The sequence below is a fragment of the Chelonia mydas genome, chromosome 6, assembly GCF_015237465.2.
Source record: "Chelonia mydas isolate rCheMyd1 chromosome 6, rCheMyd1.pri.v2, whole genome shotgun sequence".
NCBI classification, from domain to species: domain Eukaryota; kingdom Metazoa; phylum Chordata; order Testudines; family Cheloniidae; genus Chelonia; species Chelonia mydas.
The window spans coordinates 52,792,144-52,811,055 of record NC_051246.2 but is presented as its reverse complement, the minus strand read 5'-3'; the positions used below and the strand labels follow the sequence as shown (position 1 = coordinate 52,811,055).

The window sequence follows — 18,912 nt, the reverse complement described above, 5'->3', positions numbered from 1 at the left end:
AATAGTTCACACTCAAATAAGTAGGAAGCTTTTAATTTGTAACCACAAGCGTTAAATGAAAGCTTAGATTGTGCTGCAAAGTTCTGCAACAAGGGGTGAATTTCATGACAAATATCACAATCTCAGATCAGTTGAATACATTGCACCTAGTTATAGGTAATGCCACAAATAATGATCTGCAGTGACATACACACTGTTCGGTCGTTGCTGATTGAATACATATTCACTGTGTTTCCAGTGGGATTATCATTGTAGCTAATCATTCACTACATCATGAAATAGTGTCAATCACAATTACTGTGTAGCTCACCAGTGTCATAAATGATATTATACTAGACATTTACAGTGTTAACCCCATCCCATGTTCACTGTGAATTTATATGGAATTACATCCCCCAAAAAATGTTAAAAGAAGTTTGTTTGCAAAGTCAAGCACTCAAATGTTATGTTTCAGAGTAGCAGCCGTGTTAGTCTGTAACCGTAAAAAGAAAAGGAGTACTTGTGGCATGTTAGAGACTAACAAATTTATTAGCGCATAAGCTTTCGTGATATGAAATACTAAAATTCAAGTTGCCTGTGCAATTTTAATTCAGCCCACTTGTGCATATGCATTGTGATAGTCTTTGATTGCATGATCACATACAATTTTTTCACAATTCCTATGATCTCCCCATATTCAGCTCCTGCCCCTATCTCCCCCTCCCTCACATTGAGAGCACAGGAAAGAAAGGTTCCCAGTTCTCGGTTATGGATTTCCATAGATTCCGAGGCCAGAAGGGACAATTGTGATAATCTAATTTGACCACCAGCAAATTGGTTCCTGCACCACACCAACCCCCAACAGGTGGGGAAAAGTCCTTCAGCCCCTTGCTCAGCCCCTGCAATCCTAGGATGCATCATGCTCACAGCAGACAGATTCTCTGGAGAGTTTAGCTGCCAAACCTAATGTGCTTCTACTGAGCATGTGTGAACTGCTGTTTTTTCAGAGACTCGTAACTTAGGTATTCTTTCACAAAGACAACAAGAAGCCATATTTCTGGCACCAAGGCAACATCCTGGTCTAATTTCAAGTTCTTGCTTCAAAGCGTGAAGGCGCTAGATTGTGTCAACGAAATTGTCCAACATGGGCAAAGCAATTTCTTTTCTCTTCATCTCAGTCTTGGAAATGGCTGAACAGTTTTTGCTAAAACTCTTTAAAAAATAAGCCTGAGATAGATGCATGGCTTGGAAAATTCCAGCCCAAAATGGGAAAAGTTTGGCTCAGTTATAAACAATTGAAAACAGGTGCTTATAATGGGAAATTAAAGTCAACCTTAACTATAGGCATTGCTATCTCTACCATGTATCAGAACATCAGCTGAATTGTCACTGAAGCTGGTAGAATACTACAATGGTAGTTCAATCCTACTGTGTTTCTGTCCCTTTTTATTCACTATTCCTGAGCATTTGTGAGAATGGGGATTTTGTACGCATGAACATCCCATAGACTGAATATTTTTCACATAAACTGTTCAAATGATTATTGTGAACAAAGTCATAAAAAATCAAATTTTGTTTGTGAATGATTTACAAACAGAAATAAGAACTAAATTTCATCAGATAGTTAATTCACTAGCTCTACTTATCTTCTTAGTTGTCTGTTTTTTACTGTGTCAAATTGACATTTTGTGTTTGGATAGATGTACTATTGTTATCCCCCATCCACTTGTTGGTGAAAAATGTCTTGACTTCCTCACTATATGCCAACTTCTAGAGCCTTTTTCCCATATTCTCCCTAGACTTTTGTTCATGCTGCTGCTGCTCGTAATGATTGTAGCCAACAAATGTTCACAAAGGGGTACATATTGCTTGAATATAATTGCCATATATACAAGAATAGGTACTAACTGGAGATGGGCCCGAGGCACTAAATTCAAATTTGGATTTCAACCCAATCCACAACATCCATCAGCTGCTCATCTTTGAGTGCCTTTCTCACTCAGTTTCATCATCTTGTGAGTGTCTGCTGGCCCCATACCTCATGATCCTGGCACAAGTCCACGCAAGCCTCTTCTGTCTGAATCATGTGGCTTATCTTTATATGTTTTTGTAGGATCCATTGGCTGGCACCTGCCACAGACTGGAAAGTCTTTCTTCCCATTAACCTGCACTGTGATACATCCATTACTTCTGAGGTGTCACTAGTTATACCTGCTGCCTAGTCAACAATGTGGGTGACAGGAAAGGGATTGTGTAATTCTCTACCCATCTCTTGTCTACAGTGCTTTATCCTCAGTGGCAGTAGCAGCTTGGCCCGCATCAGTGGTTTACTTATTGAAAGAAATATCAGTGGATAGTATATCAAGCAGCTTAATATCATGATCAGAAATCAGAACATTCAAAGGATAGGCATGGCCAGTAATGCTGCATTGACCAGATGCGTTGATCTGACCTCATAGTATCAATCAACATCCCATTTAGGTGTGGATATGTTTATATAAGCTGACCTATCACAATGAGATCAGCACTGGGAACTGGGAGAGGTCATGGGTGTAGCTTATTGTGTTCTTTATCCAGGCTGGGCATTTCAGGGGATGGTGCCAGTTGTCTTGGAAGAATTTATGTTGTTATCATGCAGTGGCAGAGTATATAGTGAAGTGCACGTTAACCATTTAACTTTGCACAGCAAAAATGGAGATACAGCAGACCCTTGCTAATTTGCATTAATGACTAGGAACAAACATAAAAAGTAAAGCTAATGCATCACAAAATGTACTTTGTTCATTTATTTTGTCATTTCAATACTAAGGATGATACTTCACAGTATACTAGCTAATGTGCTGTAGTATATTAAGAAAAAGAAAGAAATCTCACTAATAAAGACCTTACTAGAGCACCAGCTGTTAAACCTTTGTTGAGAGGTAGAGAAACACAAATTTTATGTGTATTATATAAAGTGCAGATAAGTAAGGGTTGACACTATCCAAAAATGCTGTGGAAAAACTATAATTAAATTAATTCCTATGATATTAATCAAAGCCCTTGGGAAAGTAATAGCAGGATCATTGTATACTAGACTTTTATATTTCTTTTCCCCACCTGTATGACTGTAAACCAGTTATTGGTATTCTTATTTGAAACCATACACAGAGCAGCTTTTCTATATGTTACTGTGGCCATCTGACCAACATCTAATTTTGTATGCATCTGATGAAGTGAGCTGTAGCTCACGAAAGCTTATGCTCAAATAAGTTGGTTAGTCTCTAAGGTGCTACTAATAACTCCTTTTCTTTTTGCGAATACAGACTAACACGGCTGCTACTCTGAAACACATCTAATTTAGTGATTCCTAAGAATATTATCACCAACTATAGCATGATGCTTCATTACCACATTAAGTAGCCTATCAGTCTTATCATGTGCTTTGGTCTGCATGGTCTCAAGCCTATATACCACAACAGCCTTCAAAATAAGGCTTAAATGTGACTTATGTGATTCATAGGCCACTTGTGCTGGTCATCTATGCATAGGTGAATTTCATTCTCCATGGATACTTTAAGATCCTTAATTGAAAAACTGTATACATACACAAATTATCAGATACATCCACTACAGTATTAAAAATAAATAGAAAGAATGTGAAAACATGTTTATACTATACAATCTATTTGAACCCTTGTAACCTATTACAGTTACAAACTTGTAATTCCCAATAGCCTACCATTGATTCTATTTAAGCCAATATAAGTTTTGAGTGTGTATCCCATGACACAATCTGGCTCTAGATTAATTGAAACAAATTCTATTACTCATATTTCCTAAAAAAACAACAACAACACAGCGTCAGTCTGTTTTTAAAATTGTTTGATACTGACACCCATTCACTATTAAGTAAGTGAGGAATGAGAATATTTGCTTCATAAAGAACTGGCTGATCTTGTTTCCTGTACAGCCAAACTCCCACACAGGTCAGGTGAAGTTTCATGTAAACAAGGAATGTTGGATGTTAGGAGGAGGAATATTGGCTAGGACTGGTAACCATACAAGTTTTGTTGGCTTCTATGTGCCTGGGATAATTCTCGTGACATGATTAAGCTATGTGTCTACTAGTCTAGTATGGGGAGAGTTTGACCAAACTAGAGCACAGTATTCATCAAATAAGTAACAGAGTGAGCTCCGAACTAAGCAGTGTTTGTGCATTGGCTCCCCAGGTGGACCTTACTAGTTTGTTCAGAAGACAATTTCTGCTCTTGAACTTCTGAGCTACTTTAGTATATGTGTGTGTGCACGATCTAGGGTGACTCTGGTTTTGAATCATGTACCAACTACTGACCATTGCCCAAGATGTTAAGCTCAAGTTGGCTCTGAGCAACTATAAGTGGAAGCATGTTGACACAATCTTTGATGTACTTGTTTTCAGTCTCCATTTCTTGCAATAGTCACCTATGGTAGTCATATCGCTGTTCAGGTCCTCTTCAATGTTTTGGAAGTCACGGTTCCTTGAGGCCAAGCAAATATCATTGGCATACATGAACCGCTTGGAAATGGTGTTTGATAGGTCACTGATGAATACAGTAAATAAAGTTGATTGCTAGCACTGAGCCTAGTGGGAGTGTGTTCTTCTGGAATCTCCAGGTGCTGGTTTTGTGGCCCAGCACCACCTGGAAGTATCTACCTTGGAGCATCAGCTCAGTTGCCGTGACAACCCATCTAGGAAGAACTCTTGACACCTTCTACAGTAGACTAGTATGCCAGATACTGTCATATGATCCTTTAAGGTTAAAAAAAAAAAAACCTGCTCCAGTTTTCTTCCTCTTGAAATGCGTTCTCAATGTACATAGTAAGTGCTAGCACTTGGTCATAGATGCTTTGATTTGGTTGGAAACCTGCCTGATCATTACTCAAAAGTTGTCCTGTCATAGGTATTCTCTGTATGATCATCTCCTCCAGGAGTTCATAGCTACAATTCAGGAGTGATATTGGGTGATAGCTGGCTATTGAAGAGTGAGCTTTACCTGATTTTGGTAAAGCTACTACCTTAGCCTTTTGCCATATCTTGGGGGTTATGTTCTCCTGTATGACACAGGATGTAGAATCATAAAAGCGTAGGCCTGGAAGGGACCTGAATAGGTCATCTAGTCCAGTCCCCTGCACTCAAGGCAGGACTAAACAATAATGAGACTATTCCTGATATGTGTTTATGAAATGAAGATGGACAACTAGTATTGGTTTTTCTTCCCAAGATGATGATGTAGTTCCGGTGATATATAAACAGGGAGAAATTATGAACACTAGCTCGCACAAAAAATCATGTAGGTAGGTTAGACATAGGGTCCAGGAATGATGACGATATGAGATTCATGTCAAAAAAGCATTTTACTGCATATGAGGTGTCAATTCTTTTTTAATGTTAACCATTGAGAAGTTAGATTGTGATGAACTCTCTCCTCTTCAACTGGTTGAAGTCCACCTATAAAGAGCACTGTTTACAGGTAAAAGCCACTGACCACTGTTAGGGAGAAGAATGTGACACAAGATATTGAGGCTAATATTTTCAGATGTGGGTGCCTAAACTAACACACCTACTTCCACATTGGGGCACCCTAATTAAAGTGGCCTGACTTTCATTGGTGCTGAGCACCCCAATTGCTCATGAAGTATTGTATTAAAAAGAAGTACAAGATATAAGTCCATCAGGCTAGGGTATTATCCACCAGGAAATCTATTGCATCCCCAGCCGAGCTCTCTTGTAACCCTGAGCGGAGTCAGCCAACGTGAGAAGCGGCCCCATACTGCCCACTCAGTTCCCTGCCTGCACCTGGTTGCTGCAGGGGAGGGGCTGAGTGAGCTGGAAATGCCAGTGGGGGAAGAGGGCGCAGCAGGAGAAAGGCAGAGCCTAGGGTTGCCACCTTTCTAACTGCTGGTAATCAGACCCCCGAGGTCCTGCCCCTGCCCCACCTCTTCCCTTTAGACCCCACCCCTTCTCCACCTCTTCCCCCAAGGCTCCGCCTCCACCACTCACTTTTCTCTCCCTTTCCCACCATCGCTGGCTGGATCACCTCCACCTTCCTCCGCTCCCGAGCTGAGCTCCCTCTGCTCCAGAGTTTGGATGGGAGCTGCTGTAGCCTGACAAGGAGCTATCTGCAGGTAGGAGGTGGTCCCAGCTGAGCAGGGGCTGGTGCAGATTAATGACTGGTGCCTCCCTCCGCCCTGCAGTAACTGGATTTTGGATGTCTGGTCATTACATGTGACCGACTGCCAGTTCCCATTTTTGACTGGAAAGTCCAGTAAAAAACTGGGCACCTGGCAACCCTAAATGGCACCTGGACCTAGAAGTCAAAAAACGGATTGTCTGTGTAAAACCTAGATGGGTGGCAAACCTAGCAGAGCCTCCCTCCCCCATGAGCAGGCTGGGCAGAGCAAGCCCTGCAAGGCAACTCGATCCCCACAGAAATTTGGGCAGGGGGACTTAACCCCGCATGCCCCCACCAATGCCAGGGGCACCATTTCAGATTTTGGTGTGGGGGGGGGGCAACTAACTGTGATTCCAGGGGCTACTTAGGTACCTGAAAACTCCAGAGGGTTCCCCCCCCAGATATAACTTAGAAATTAACTGACAGGAGCACTGTATCTAATTCCTATATAAATATTACACCAACTCAGCTCTAATACTAACATGTTCTGACATCTTGTGTCAAGTCACTTAAGTGACACTGGTTAAGTTTAAAATTTTAATATGTATTCTTACTTTGTTACTAACTCTTGAAGACAACAATTGAAACAAATGTAGAAAAGTCTAGATTACTCTATCACTTTTTTGAAGTTCACCAAGCTTGGAATAGATCATTTACCTTTTGGAAACATCCTACTAGGTCAAGGCCCCATGAGTTTATATTGCACCTGGCTAGGGCTCTAGGGGTGTACCCCACTACAAATAATAGACTAGAAACTGACTTTAAACAGGAGTGAAACTGACACTTTCAAGCCACTTTCACAGTATTGCCAACCCTAAATGTTCAAAAATCATGAATCAGGCTCACCAAAAATCATGAGATTGGCTTTAAAATCATGAGATTATGTAAAAATAATAGATCTGGATTTCTTTTTATTTGCCTTTTGCTTTTTGAGCCTTTAGGATGCATTGGGATCACAGTTTCAAGCTTTCTCTACAAGCCATGAGCACTAGAAACTTACTTTTTCTTTACGAACAAAGGCTGAAATCATCACATATCCACTGGACTCCAGGAGCCAGGGCTTTAAGGAAAACAATTATCATGAGACTCATGACAAAATCATTAGAGTTGGCAACGCTGCTTACACTTCTGTTTAAAGGCTAGTTACTTTCCAGAAGGCTCTTAAACACAACACTAGAGTGACTGAGTTGCAGTTCTCACGGGAGAGTATTTAAAACCCAACACCAAGAAAATCCCACATTTTAAAGTTGAGAAAAAACCTGAGACTTCTGAAGTATATCAGGGCCATTGCAGGCAGGAAAGGAAAACAAATAGGCACAGGAGCTCTGGGCAGCTCTTCCTCCTGAAAGGAAGTTGTAGGTTCAAATCTTCCAGTCCTTAAACAGGTAAAACTTCTGTTGCCATTAGCACCTTCCCTCACAGATATTAACGTGCTCAATAACTATACACTTCATACTTAAATATCTGAGCCATCTTATCCAGGGCTACACATTGGCTCAGGGACTACATTTTCTGGCATATTCAGAACAGTGCTGAGCACATAGATGGTGGCCAGTGCATAATACAAATCATGACAATTATTGTCAACTTTATGCATCCGATGAAGTGAGCTGTAGCTCACGAAAGCTTATGCTCAAATAAATTGGTTAGTCTCTAAGGTGCCACAAGTACTCCTTTTCTTTATGGACTCTGTGGATGCAATTTCTGTTCTTTGTTCTGGAATTGGCCTGGATACAGCTGAAACCCTAAGAATTTGAAGCATAAATACATCTGATACTTATATGACCTTTTCTCAAACTCAAAACAAAAAATGACAAAACACAATGGTTTTCAGTTAAAATGTAAAATTGCACAGCAGCCATTGCTCTACGTCCCAGCATGGAGCAGAACCTGCCATCTCTTGGGGGTTAAGTGATCTCCTCTAGCTGACTCTCATTCTCTTTCTTCATCCTTTCTGACCTTTGTGCTGCTTTTCATGCTATCAACCATGACACCCTTCCTAACTGCCTTGGGACTATTTCCTGGAGTCTCAGAAAACTGGCCGCCTTGGTTTTGCTGCCATCTATCAGAGTCCTCTTTTTTTGCAGCAGAGAGAGAGGCTGGTTCAGTGGATAGGGAGCTAGCCCTGAGAGACCTGGGTCCTACTCCCCCCATGGACTGCTTATATGACCTCAGGCCAGTGCCTTAGGAACAGAGATTCAAAGCCTTTTAGGCACACAAACATACAACTAGGCATCTAGTTGGGTCAAAAAGCACCTAACCTTCTTGGCACTTTTGAAAATCCCATACCTTTGAATATCTGGCCTTTAGTCAATGAGTGCCTCAATGCCCCATCTCTACAATGGGGATAACAGCACTGTTCTACCTCACGGAGGGGCTGCGAGGAGAAATAGGTTAGACATTGTGAGGCACTCAGATACTATGGTGATGGGGCCACATAAGTATCACAGGTAGTGTGGGAACCTCTCTATATCACTGCTATCTCTTCCCTGGGTTTTGGCTCCTTTTCACCTACCTCCCACCCCCAAATCTCCCTCTTTTCTGAATGTAACCTTGGCTAAGAGGGCTTAGCTGTATTTCTTTTGAGTCCCCTGTATTCTCTTTTCAATAACCCCCGCCCCCTGCAGAGGGATTCCTGTTTTGCAGGCTCATCTAAACATCCAGATCCTTAATTTATTTACTAGCCCATTCTTATCCTAATCACCCTGCCTCTGTCTGTAAACAAAATACAGACTCCCTGCCCCAGGGGCACCTCTCCTCTGCAGGTTTCAGAGTAACAGCCGTGTTAGTCTGTATTTGCAAAAAGAAAAGGAGTACTTGTGGCACCTTAGAGACTAACCAATTTATTTGAGCAGAAAGCTTACGCTCAAATAAATTGGTTAGTCTCTAAGGTGCCACAAGTACTCCTTTTCTTTCTCCTCTGCAGAACTCACATTCCACAGTAATGCTGTGCTGTACTTCAAAGCTCCACCTAGAGCACACCGCTCTCAACCGGGGCAGGGGGGAGAACATGAGCCCCCCGCTGCCTTATGTGTCGCCTCTGAAAACAAGTGTGCTGAAATACGAAAAAAGGAAAGTTGCTACTTTAACACTGTAAATAGACTCATAGACTTTAAGGCCAGAAGGGACCATCATGATAATCTACCCTGACCTCCTGCATGTCAAAGGCCGCAGAACCTCACCCTCCCACTCCTGTAATAAACCCATAACCTCTGGCTGAGTTACTGAAGCTCTCAAATCATGATTTAAAGTCTTCAAGTTACAGAGAATTCACCATTTGCAACAGTGACCCGTGCAAGTGCCCTGTGCTGATGCTGAGGAAGGTGAAAACCCACCAGGGTTTCTGCCAATCTGATCTGGGGGGAAATTCCTTCCTGATCCCAAATATGGTAATTAGACCCTGAGCATGACAACGTAACCCACCAACCAGACAATTGGGAAAGAATTCACTCAAAGCCCTCCCCATCTAGTGTCCCATCTCCAGGACATATTTGCTACTAGCAGTCGCAGATGGGCCACATGCCATTGTAGGCAATCATCATACCATCCCCTCCATGAACTTGAAACCAACTAGGTTTTTGGCCCCTACTGTTCCAAATGGGAGGCTGTTCCAGAACTTCACTCCTCTGATGGTTAGAAACCTTCACCTAATTTCAAGCCTGAACTTGTTGACAAGCAGCTTATGTCCAGTTGTTCTTGTGCCAACATAGGCCCTTAACTTAAATAACTCCTCCTGAATGATGTGTGATATTCAGAGAGTGATAAAGGGTGCCATCTACTGAAGATATGCAGAACTGCTGGCTTGTTTGGACTGATTTTCATGCAGCAAAATATAGCTAATTGTTTAAGCTAATGACTAAAGTAACTGAAAATTAAAACCTGTGGTAGGAAGTTTTAAATACCAAATATAAATCTGGAGAGAAAGAAGTGGCTACAGAGGTCTTGTGAAATTTACAAATCTGAAGTAAAGAGTTGTGTGTTTGAGAGAGTAAGAGCAATAGAAATGTTTCCATGAAACTAAACAAAAGTGACTTAGAAACAGCACTTTTAAAACAAATAAGCAATAACACATAAATAATTGTAACTGTTGCTAGTGCATAAGGACTAATGACAAGAAACTAATTATCTACAGATATAAAACAGACTAGCTTATTTTCATTCACTCATCTCTGTTGTTTAGTGCTAATGTTATCAATGCTGTACTGTACGCAAAAGATAGATGTTTTTCTTGAAGTTTTTTACAGTCTAGACATAGACATGTATTGTAGTTTTTGGCTGGCATGATGGGTTTGGGTTTGTTTACTTTGCAAAAAGCCAGTATATACAATGAGAAGTAAATTAGAAAATAAAACAGATATATACGTCTTTCAGTTTTAAGAATGTAAGAACTTCTTGGCAGAGACAAAAACAGTTGCTTTTTAAATATATTCTTTTCAACCGGATAGTACCTTTTAAAAATTAAAGCCCTGAACGCTGGTAAATAAGGAAGCTGGTCTGAATTGACTTTCTTACCGGAAAACGGCGCTGTTGCACCAAGCAAATAATAAGTGCAACAATAACATATATAAAACTAGAGAGGGAAATAAGACCATTACTTTGGAGTGAGGGAAAGAAACAAACGAGACATGGTTCAAGGTCAGAACGGTGTAGACTGTTATACAAAGCCCTCTTTCAGGAGCCGGCACCGTGGCTACATGGTACACGCTTACAATCCACCTATTCATTTTCTCCGCCTGGAAAGGAGACAGGTAGATGAACCGCCTGTCCGTACAGCTCTGTGTATAAATTATGCGTCTGAATAAAATGAGAGACCAGCCCAATCACTGCTTTCAGGGACACGTGTTTGGTCTTTCATTCAGAAGCTGGGATCTTCACTTTGGACAGTTTTCATTGCCCAGCAGCGGAAGAAAAAGAAATCCCCAGTGAAAATCAGAGCGAACCTCCCGCCCCCGGCGCGCCTGTTTCCGATGGTCTCCTGCAGGCAGAGAGCACTCGGGATGGCTGGGGGGGAGCGAGAGGCATCTTCATGGCGCACAGGTGATCGAGTTGTCCTACATCCACTCCCCGCACCCGCTTCATTGCAAGCCTCCCGACTCGTTCATGCGGGTCCCGCACACCGGTCTGTGCACGCAGAGCCCCCGGCTGCACGCGGAGAGCCCCTGGGCGGGGAACCAGTCCCTCCGTTCGCCTCGCCGGCGCGCAAAGGGCGGCGGGGGTCGCCCAAAGGCGGCTACTCCGCGCGGGGTTTTGCAAATTGACACAAACGCGTTGAGTTTGGAAATCCGGAGTTCCCATTCCGTGCTTCCCCCGCCCGCCTTTCTCTTCCCAGCCAACCCTCTTCCTGCCTCCGATTTACATACGAGCCGCCCAGCTCGGCTTTCACGGGCTGCCTCAGCCCCCTCCGGAGCCGCTGATTGGTGTTTTCCCCCGCAGGTTATTTGCATGCCGTCTGCACACGGGGTGCCCCACAGAGGAGTTCGCTCAAAGCTTCCGCAAGTGTCCGGAGTGCCGGCTGGAGCAGAGTCTGCAGCTCCCCGGGCTGCTCTTGGGCTCTCCTGCTACCACCCTCCCTTGCTGGGCTGGAGCTTTGCTCTGGGTAGCTGTTTGGGGAAGGATTCTCTAGGCTTGTCTTCTGGATCCGTCCTCTCCCTGCCTGCTCAGCACGCCGCTGCCTTCAGAACCACCCGGCTGACCGGAGAGGTGGGGTTGGCCTTGTCTTGGGGCTCTGAAGTGACCTGCCCTAGGAGGAGACTCCTTTGGCACATTGGGGACTGTTTGATACTGACACTCCCCACTCCCTCCCCGTACTTTCCGTCCTTGCTCCAGACGGAAAATGAATGATCTCAGCCTGCCTGTGGAATGGAGACAGCTGGCACCCAGCAGAGCCTGAAGGAGCCTCTGAAGCTGAAGTGTGAACTTGATTCTCCTCCGCAATGTTATAAGCTGCCCAGCCGTTCTCTTTGTGGTGCCAGCCTCTCTGGTCCACTAACAGCAGCAAGGATCTAGTTTCATCTTCACCTTTTTGTGCCTCTGAGGGGCTGGATCACAATTCTTTCCTATGGCTGGGATATACAGCTCTACTCTGAAGACCCTGGAGGATTTAACCTTGGACTCTGGTTATGGGGCAGGGGATTCCTGCAGATCTCTTAGTCTCTCTTCTTCTAAGTCCAACTCCCAAGCCTTCACATCATCTCAGCACAGAGGCAACTGGTGGTACTATTCAGGCTCCATGAATAGTAGGAATAACAGCTGGGATACAGTGAACACTGTTCTGCCAGAAGACCCCGAAGTTGCAGACATCTTTTCCAAGTGTCCTAAACTGCCAGATCTAGAGGAATTCCCTTGGACTGATGAAGACATTGGGAAAATACTCAGAAAAGGAAAGGGGGAAGGAAATACCAGAAACTTTTCTCAGGAAGCTGTCAGGAGACTCTCTCAGCTACTTAGGAGAGCCCTGATCAGGGTCTCCAGGGAGGCCCAACGTCTGAGTGTGATGCATTCCAAATGTACTAGATTTGAGGTCCAAAGTGCCATCAAGCTCATCCAGAGCTGGTCGTTGTCAGAAAGCTGTGTCCTGGCTACTGTCAAGGCTCTTTCCCTGTACAGTATGAGTGCAGGAGATGGATTGAGGAAAGGCAAGTCCTCCCGATGTGGCCTCACCTTCTCAGTGGGGAGGTTTTTCAGGTGGATGGTGGACACTAGGATCTCGGTAAGGATTCATGAGTATGCAGCTATCTCTTTGACGTCTTGTATGGAAAATCTGGTGGAAGAAATCAAAGGCAGGGTTCTAGCGAGTCAGAGCCCAGATGGAGGAGGAGGAGGAGGAGGAGCGGGGGAGATCTCCTCTGAAATCCTTGAGATGGTCATCAACAATGATGCTGAGCTTTGGGGAGTACTGCAGCCTTACGAACATCTCATCTGTGGGAAAAATGCTAATGGTAAGTCCAAGTTATGCAACTGTTAACATAAAGATTGTTGTTATGCAGATAGTACTGTGATAGACATGGGCCTGATTTTCGGCTGCTTTGCACCTGGTGTAGTAATTTGCACATGTAAAAAGTAGATCCAAAACACTACCAAATCAGAATGTGAGGATATTGCAATCACTGTGCACAGGTGTAAATTACTACACACGGTGCAACAGCAGTGGAAAAACAGGCCGTTTGTTATTAACAAAAATAAAGGCATTTGAGACTGCCATTAACTTCCCACCAGTTGTACTCTGAGCTTATTAGCATTACTAAGAGAGAATGAGTGTGTGTGTATCTCAAGTGTTGATAAGGGAAAGTTGCATTAACAAACTTTCTGAACTTTATTCTGATTTAAAAAAAAAACACCCTCATACTTTTCTCTGAAGAGCTTGCCAGTATCATATAAAGGATGATATTGAGAGCTTTGTGGGGCAAACTTTTTGATCTTAAGCATGTTTTTTCTCAGATACAGCCTATAGAAGGAAAACAACTATGAGGTTAGTTTTTCAAAAATAACTGTACATATATACAGTCAAATAACTTCTGAGCAAACAACAGCAATTATTTAAGATCTGTTGGGATAAAGGTTATAGTGCATGATATGTAAATTATACCAATTTTCACTCACCTCACCAAATTGAGGATTAGAATAACATAGTATTAAGATACTTACCCCTGTAATCTGATTAGGAGAGAGTTTTTAGACAGTTAAGTAAATAAGCAGATGGGAAAATGCCAGTATTTTACTGTGATACTGAAAGATACAAGGTTTAAAATAAATTTTGACAGGTCTTTGGGGAAACGTGCAATATTTGTCTTTGAACCATGTCACTGAATGTTAAAGAGCAACTGATGTCCCACGTAAAAGTTTGAGAAGCATTTAGTCCATGAAGAAAGGCTGTTTAGTTTGTGTTCATCTGTTCAGATTGCTTTGTCCTCACCTGAAGTTATAAACAATTGTGATATCAATAACTTCAGATTGAGGGACAAGCAAAAGGAGCAGATCTACCCTTAAGAAATAAAGATCCTGTTCTCATGGGAATGTTAGCAATGAAATATCATGCATTTATACAAAGGACCAAATCCTGTTCCGTGCTGCACAGGTGTAATAAGGAAAAGAATTGACAGCTCCATACCTCCATAGCATTACCTCTTACATTAGCAATAAGGCAGTGTCTCAGAGCACTAGGAAGGAGGCTTAATTTCTGTGGGCAATACGCTACTGAGCACAATTTATTTTCTCCCTTCCTCATCTTACCCAGGCTTGAGCCAGCCTGTTCAGCACAACCACCATCACTCCATGCCTTCTTCCCCAACATATGTCTCTATTAGATATGGGCAGGAGTTGTCCAATATGTGGGAGAGAAATACAGCAAATATGCTATATGCGCAGAATTGTCTCTAAACAGGGTGGCTTTTTGGAATGTTTCCTTGGCACTGGTGGAATCCATAACTGCAAATTATGTCAAGTGAAATACACAAATGAATCCACCTTCTTTTTAAACCTCAGCTCTTTAGTGTCAGGACTGTATTCTCTGTGCTGGGAAAATGCCTAGTACTTTTTTGGCTGCCACCAAAACAATACTAGATAATCCTGTGCAGGCCACAAGAGCATTTGTAGTTGAGGATCTATGTGAAAGGACAGGAGGACCTTCTTCTCCCTATCATCTGGAGTAAAATATTTCATGTGGTGCTACTTTGAAAGGTTTGTCCTCTAGGTAACCATGTTCTCTGTTCAGTTTTTGCCACTCAATTTCTGTCTTTGAGATAACTGAGCATGTTAATCCATAGTGTTGCTGATTTATAAAGTCTCTTTGCCTGAACAGAAATCTCCTTTTGGAATAATGAATGAATGGAGGCTGGTGTTTGATGGAAACATAAACAGCTATGCAAGGAAACAGTTCTAAATATGCAAAACACCAAGTGTTCAGCTCATGCAATTGAATACTAAGCATTGACTGGCCATGGAAAAGGCTGGTTTCTTTAGCCTCTTTTTGTGGTTTCTGTCTTGCTGAACGTTTTTCAATACATGCATTTACTTTTTTTGTACCTGCAGAGTATAAGGTGTCTTCAGGTGTGTTAAATGGCCACATTAAATTGAATTAATCTAACCTGAAACATAAGGATCAGTGACTCTCTTCTAATGTCCATTCTTGCAATTACAAGTCAAAGATGACATACTGCATTGTAGATTTGGCTAAAAGTATTAAATGGGCAAAATGAATAGGTAACCAACATAGTACAGTAGATCCTGCAACAACAGGCTGTGAGTTGTCACTGCATTTCATTTCTGTATAAGAAGCTTAGCCACTGAGCCAAATTCTGCTCTTGGTTATATTAGTGGAAATGTGGAGCAACTCCACTGAGATCAGTGGAATTGCTATTTGACATTTACAAAATATGGAGAGAAAAACTTGGCCCATTATGCTCAGCAGTCTGGAAAACTCAACAAACGAGCTGGTATACAAAAGGAATCACTCCTTCTAGGCACTGATTCCCAATAAGGAAAACACATGGAGGGAGCTACTAAGTGCTAATTGAAAAGGAGTACTTGTGGCACCTTAGAGACTAACCAATTTATTTGAGCATGAGCTTTCGTGAGCTACAGCTCACTTCATCGGATGCATACTGTGGAAGCTGCAGAAGACATTATATACACACAGACACCATGAAACAATACCTCCTCCCACCCCACTCTCCTGCTGGTAATAGCTTATCTAAAGTGATCATCAAGTTGGGCCATTTCCAGCACAAATCCAGGTTTTCTCACCCTCCACCCCCCCACACACAAACTCACTCTCCTGCTGGTAATAGCCCATCCAAAGTGACCACTCTCTTCACAATGTGTATGATAATCAAGGTGGGCCATTTCCTGCACAAATCCAGGTTCTCTCACCCCCTCATCCCCCTCCAAAAACCACACACACAAACTCACTCTCCTGCTGGTAATAGCCTATCCAAAGTGACCACTCTCCTCACAACGTGCATGAAAATCAAGGTGGGACATTTCCAGCACAAATCCAGGTTTTCTCACCCCCCCCCTTTTTTTTTTTCCAAAAAAACACACATACACAAACTCGCTCTCCTGGTGGTAATAGCTTATCCAAAGTGACCACTCTCCCTACAATGTGCATGATAATCAAGGTGGGCCATTTCCAGCACAAATCCAGGTTTTCTCACCACCTCCCCCACCCCCCAAACACACACAGAAACTCACTCTCCTGCTGGCAATAGCTCATCCAAACTGACCACTCCCCCCACAATGTGCATGACAATCAAGGTGGGCCATTTCCAGCATAAATCCAAGTTTAACTAGAACGTCGGGGGGGGGGGGGGTAGGAAAAAACAAGGGGAAATAGGCTACCTTGCATAATGACTTAGCCACTCCCAGTCTCTATTTAAGCCTAAATTAATAGTATCCAATTTGCAAATGAATTCCAATTCAGCAGTTTCTCGCTGGAGTCTGGATTTGAAGTTTTTTTGTTGTAAGATAGCGACCTTCATGTCTGTGATTGCGTGACCAGAGAGATTGAAGTGTTCTCCGAGTGGTTTATGAGTGTTATAATTCTTGACATCTGATTTGTGTCCATTTATTCTTTTCCGTAGAGACTGTCCCGTTTGACCAATGTACATGGCAGAGGGGCATTGCTGGCACATGATGGCATATATCACATTGGTGGATGTGCAGGTGAACGAGCCTCTGATAGTGTGGCTGATGTTATTAGGCCCTGTGATGGTGTCCCCTGAATAGATATGTGGGCACAGTTGGCAACGGGCTTTGTTGCAAGAATAGGTTCCTGGGTTAGTGGTTCTGTTGTGTGGTATGTGGTTGTTGGTGAGTATTTGCTTCAGGTTGGGGGGCTGTCTGTAGGCAAGGACTGGCCTGTCTCCCAAGATTTGTGAGAGTGTTGGGTCATCCTTCAGGATAGGTTGTAGATCCTTAATAATGCGTTGGAGGGGTTTTAGTTGGGGGCTGAAGGTGACGGCTAGTGGCGTTCTGTTATTTTCTTTGTTAGGCCTGTCCTGTAGTAGGTGACTTCTGGGAACTCTTCTGGCTCTATCAATCTGTTTCTTCACTTCCTTGGGTGGGTATTGTAGTTGTAAGAATGCTTGATAGAGATCTTATAGGTGTTAATTGAGTTGTTTGTTTGCCTATTGCTCTATCAACACCAAACACCTGTGTGGCTCATCAGTAGCGATATCTGCAGTTTATTATTGCAACTGGGCATTTTCAAAGACAAAACTAAATTAAGTATATAAACTGGTTAAAGGGAAGCTAAAGCACAGATGTAGAAGATTTAAATTGTAAACATCTTAAGAAATGCCATCAATAGAAGATTGGTTAAAGCCATCAATCTTCAGTATATAGATTTTTTTTTTTTTTCCAATTTAGAATTACTGATACATAGATTTGCTGTGGTCTGGTCCTGTCGTCCTTGCATGCTCAAACTTCTTATTGAAACAAATGTGCAAGAATTTCAGGATCATGTGCTAAGAATTATAAACCAGGCTTTTAGTTGGGTGAGATTTTCAGCTGGTTTCCAGAAACATTAGCCTGGGACACAGGAGGAAACTCTTGATCTTTACAAAAAGTGTGATGGGCTTGTTAATGATGCATGCATAGACAGGGTCTCCTTTTAAGTTGTCTTCAGCACAGCTGTACATATTAAGGACCTATTCTAACATTTCTGGAGTTACTCTGTTTCAGGGTGAAAACAGATCTCTAACTGTAGGGGGAAACTTCCCTTGGGGACAGATGACCCCATAGCTACGACCTGAAGGGTTTCTTGTACCTTCCTCTGAAGCAGCTGGTACTGGCCGCTCTTGGTGATGGTTTACTTGAGGAGAAGGACCATGGATTTGATCCAGTATGGCAGTTTTCATGCTGCTGTGTGTGTTCTCCTATGTTGTAGATGAATTGACTCATTTATTATTCATTATGCTGAGTTGTAAGAACTCCAGAAATGCTTTTGGCATTATCATTCTGTCTGCTAAGCACAGCACTTACCGTTCTTAACCACCTGAATACTCCTGAGCGTTCCTGGGACATCCAGATAGACTGCATATGCTGTGTCCTAACATTCCATAGATGGTAATGCTGAAGTTGCTGCAGAATTCAAAAGCAAAAGGATCATTAACAGCTTGAGTGCTCCCAAACACACCTGGCAGGTGGGACAGCTGAAGTGATGCTCAGCATAGGAACTTTGTTGCTAACGTATTGGTACTTCAAAGTAAAGGGATTACGGTTCCAGAACAAGTTATACTGGTTTAAAAACAAACAAAAAAAAAAACAGCCCTGAACATTTCTTAAAAGATATTTTAGGAAAACTTAGGCAAACTGATTGCACATGTAACTTTAGTGGAATTATACTAGAGATGAATTTGGTCTAATATGATAGTATATGATATTAAGAGCTGAGGCACAAAGGAAACTAAAAGCCCCATATTCGGTCAGTAACTTACCCCATTTTGCTTTATATTTCTCCATGCACCTAAATTAAGTCCTAATTTTAATTTCCTGGCTCTTGCAGAGGCGTAGCACTATTCATGTTTGTTAAAGTTGTTTTTTGAGTTTAATATGAAATATTTAAGATAAGTTTTGTACTTCAATATATAGTCCTGGTGCTAACCCCTGCCGAGATCCATTTATAGTGACTAAGCATTGAATAAAGAAAACTCCTTGTAATGTATGTTGTTTATTCAAACTACTTACTGGTTATCTGAACAAAAAAAATTGGAGTGTTCATAGTGTCTCATTAATTGTAATA

The 18,912-nt window shown here is 42.3% G+C and overlaps 1 protein-coding gene across 2 annotated transcripts in view; it reads left to right on the top strand.

Moving 5' to 3' along the window:
* The first annotated feature begins 11,078 nt into the window (after nucleotides 1-11,078).
* The window catches only part of ABTB2 (ankyrin repeat and BTB domain containing 2), a 192,796-nt gene continuing 184,962 nt past the window's right edge, over nucleotides 11,079-18,912 (top strand). Inside the window, exons 1-2 of one of the 2 annotated variants that reach the window (XM_043548297.1) lie at nucleotides 11,079-11,210; nucleotides 11,607-13,111. In XM_043548297.1, coding sequence (XP_043404232.1) covers nucleotides 12,232-13,111 — 880 coding nt within the window. In that variant the 5' untranslated portion in view covers nucleotides 11,079-11,210; nucleotides 11,607-12,231. Of the gene's footprint in view, nucleotides 13,112-18,912 lie in introns of both variants that reach the window. The other variant, XM_007067964.4, reaches the window with a different exon arrangement.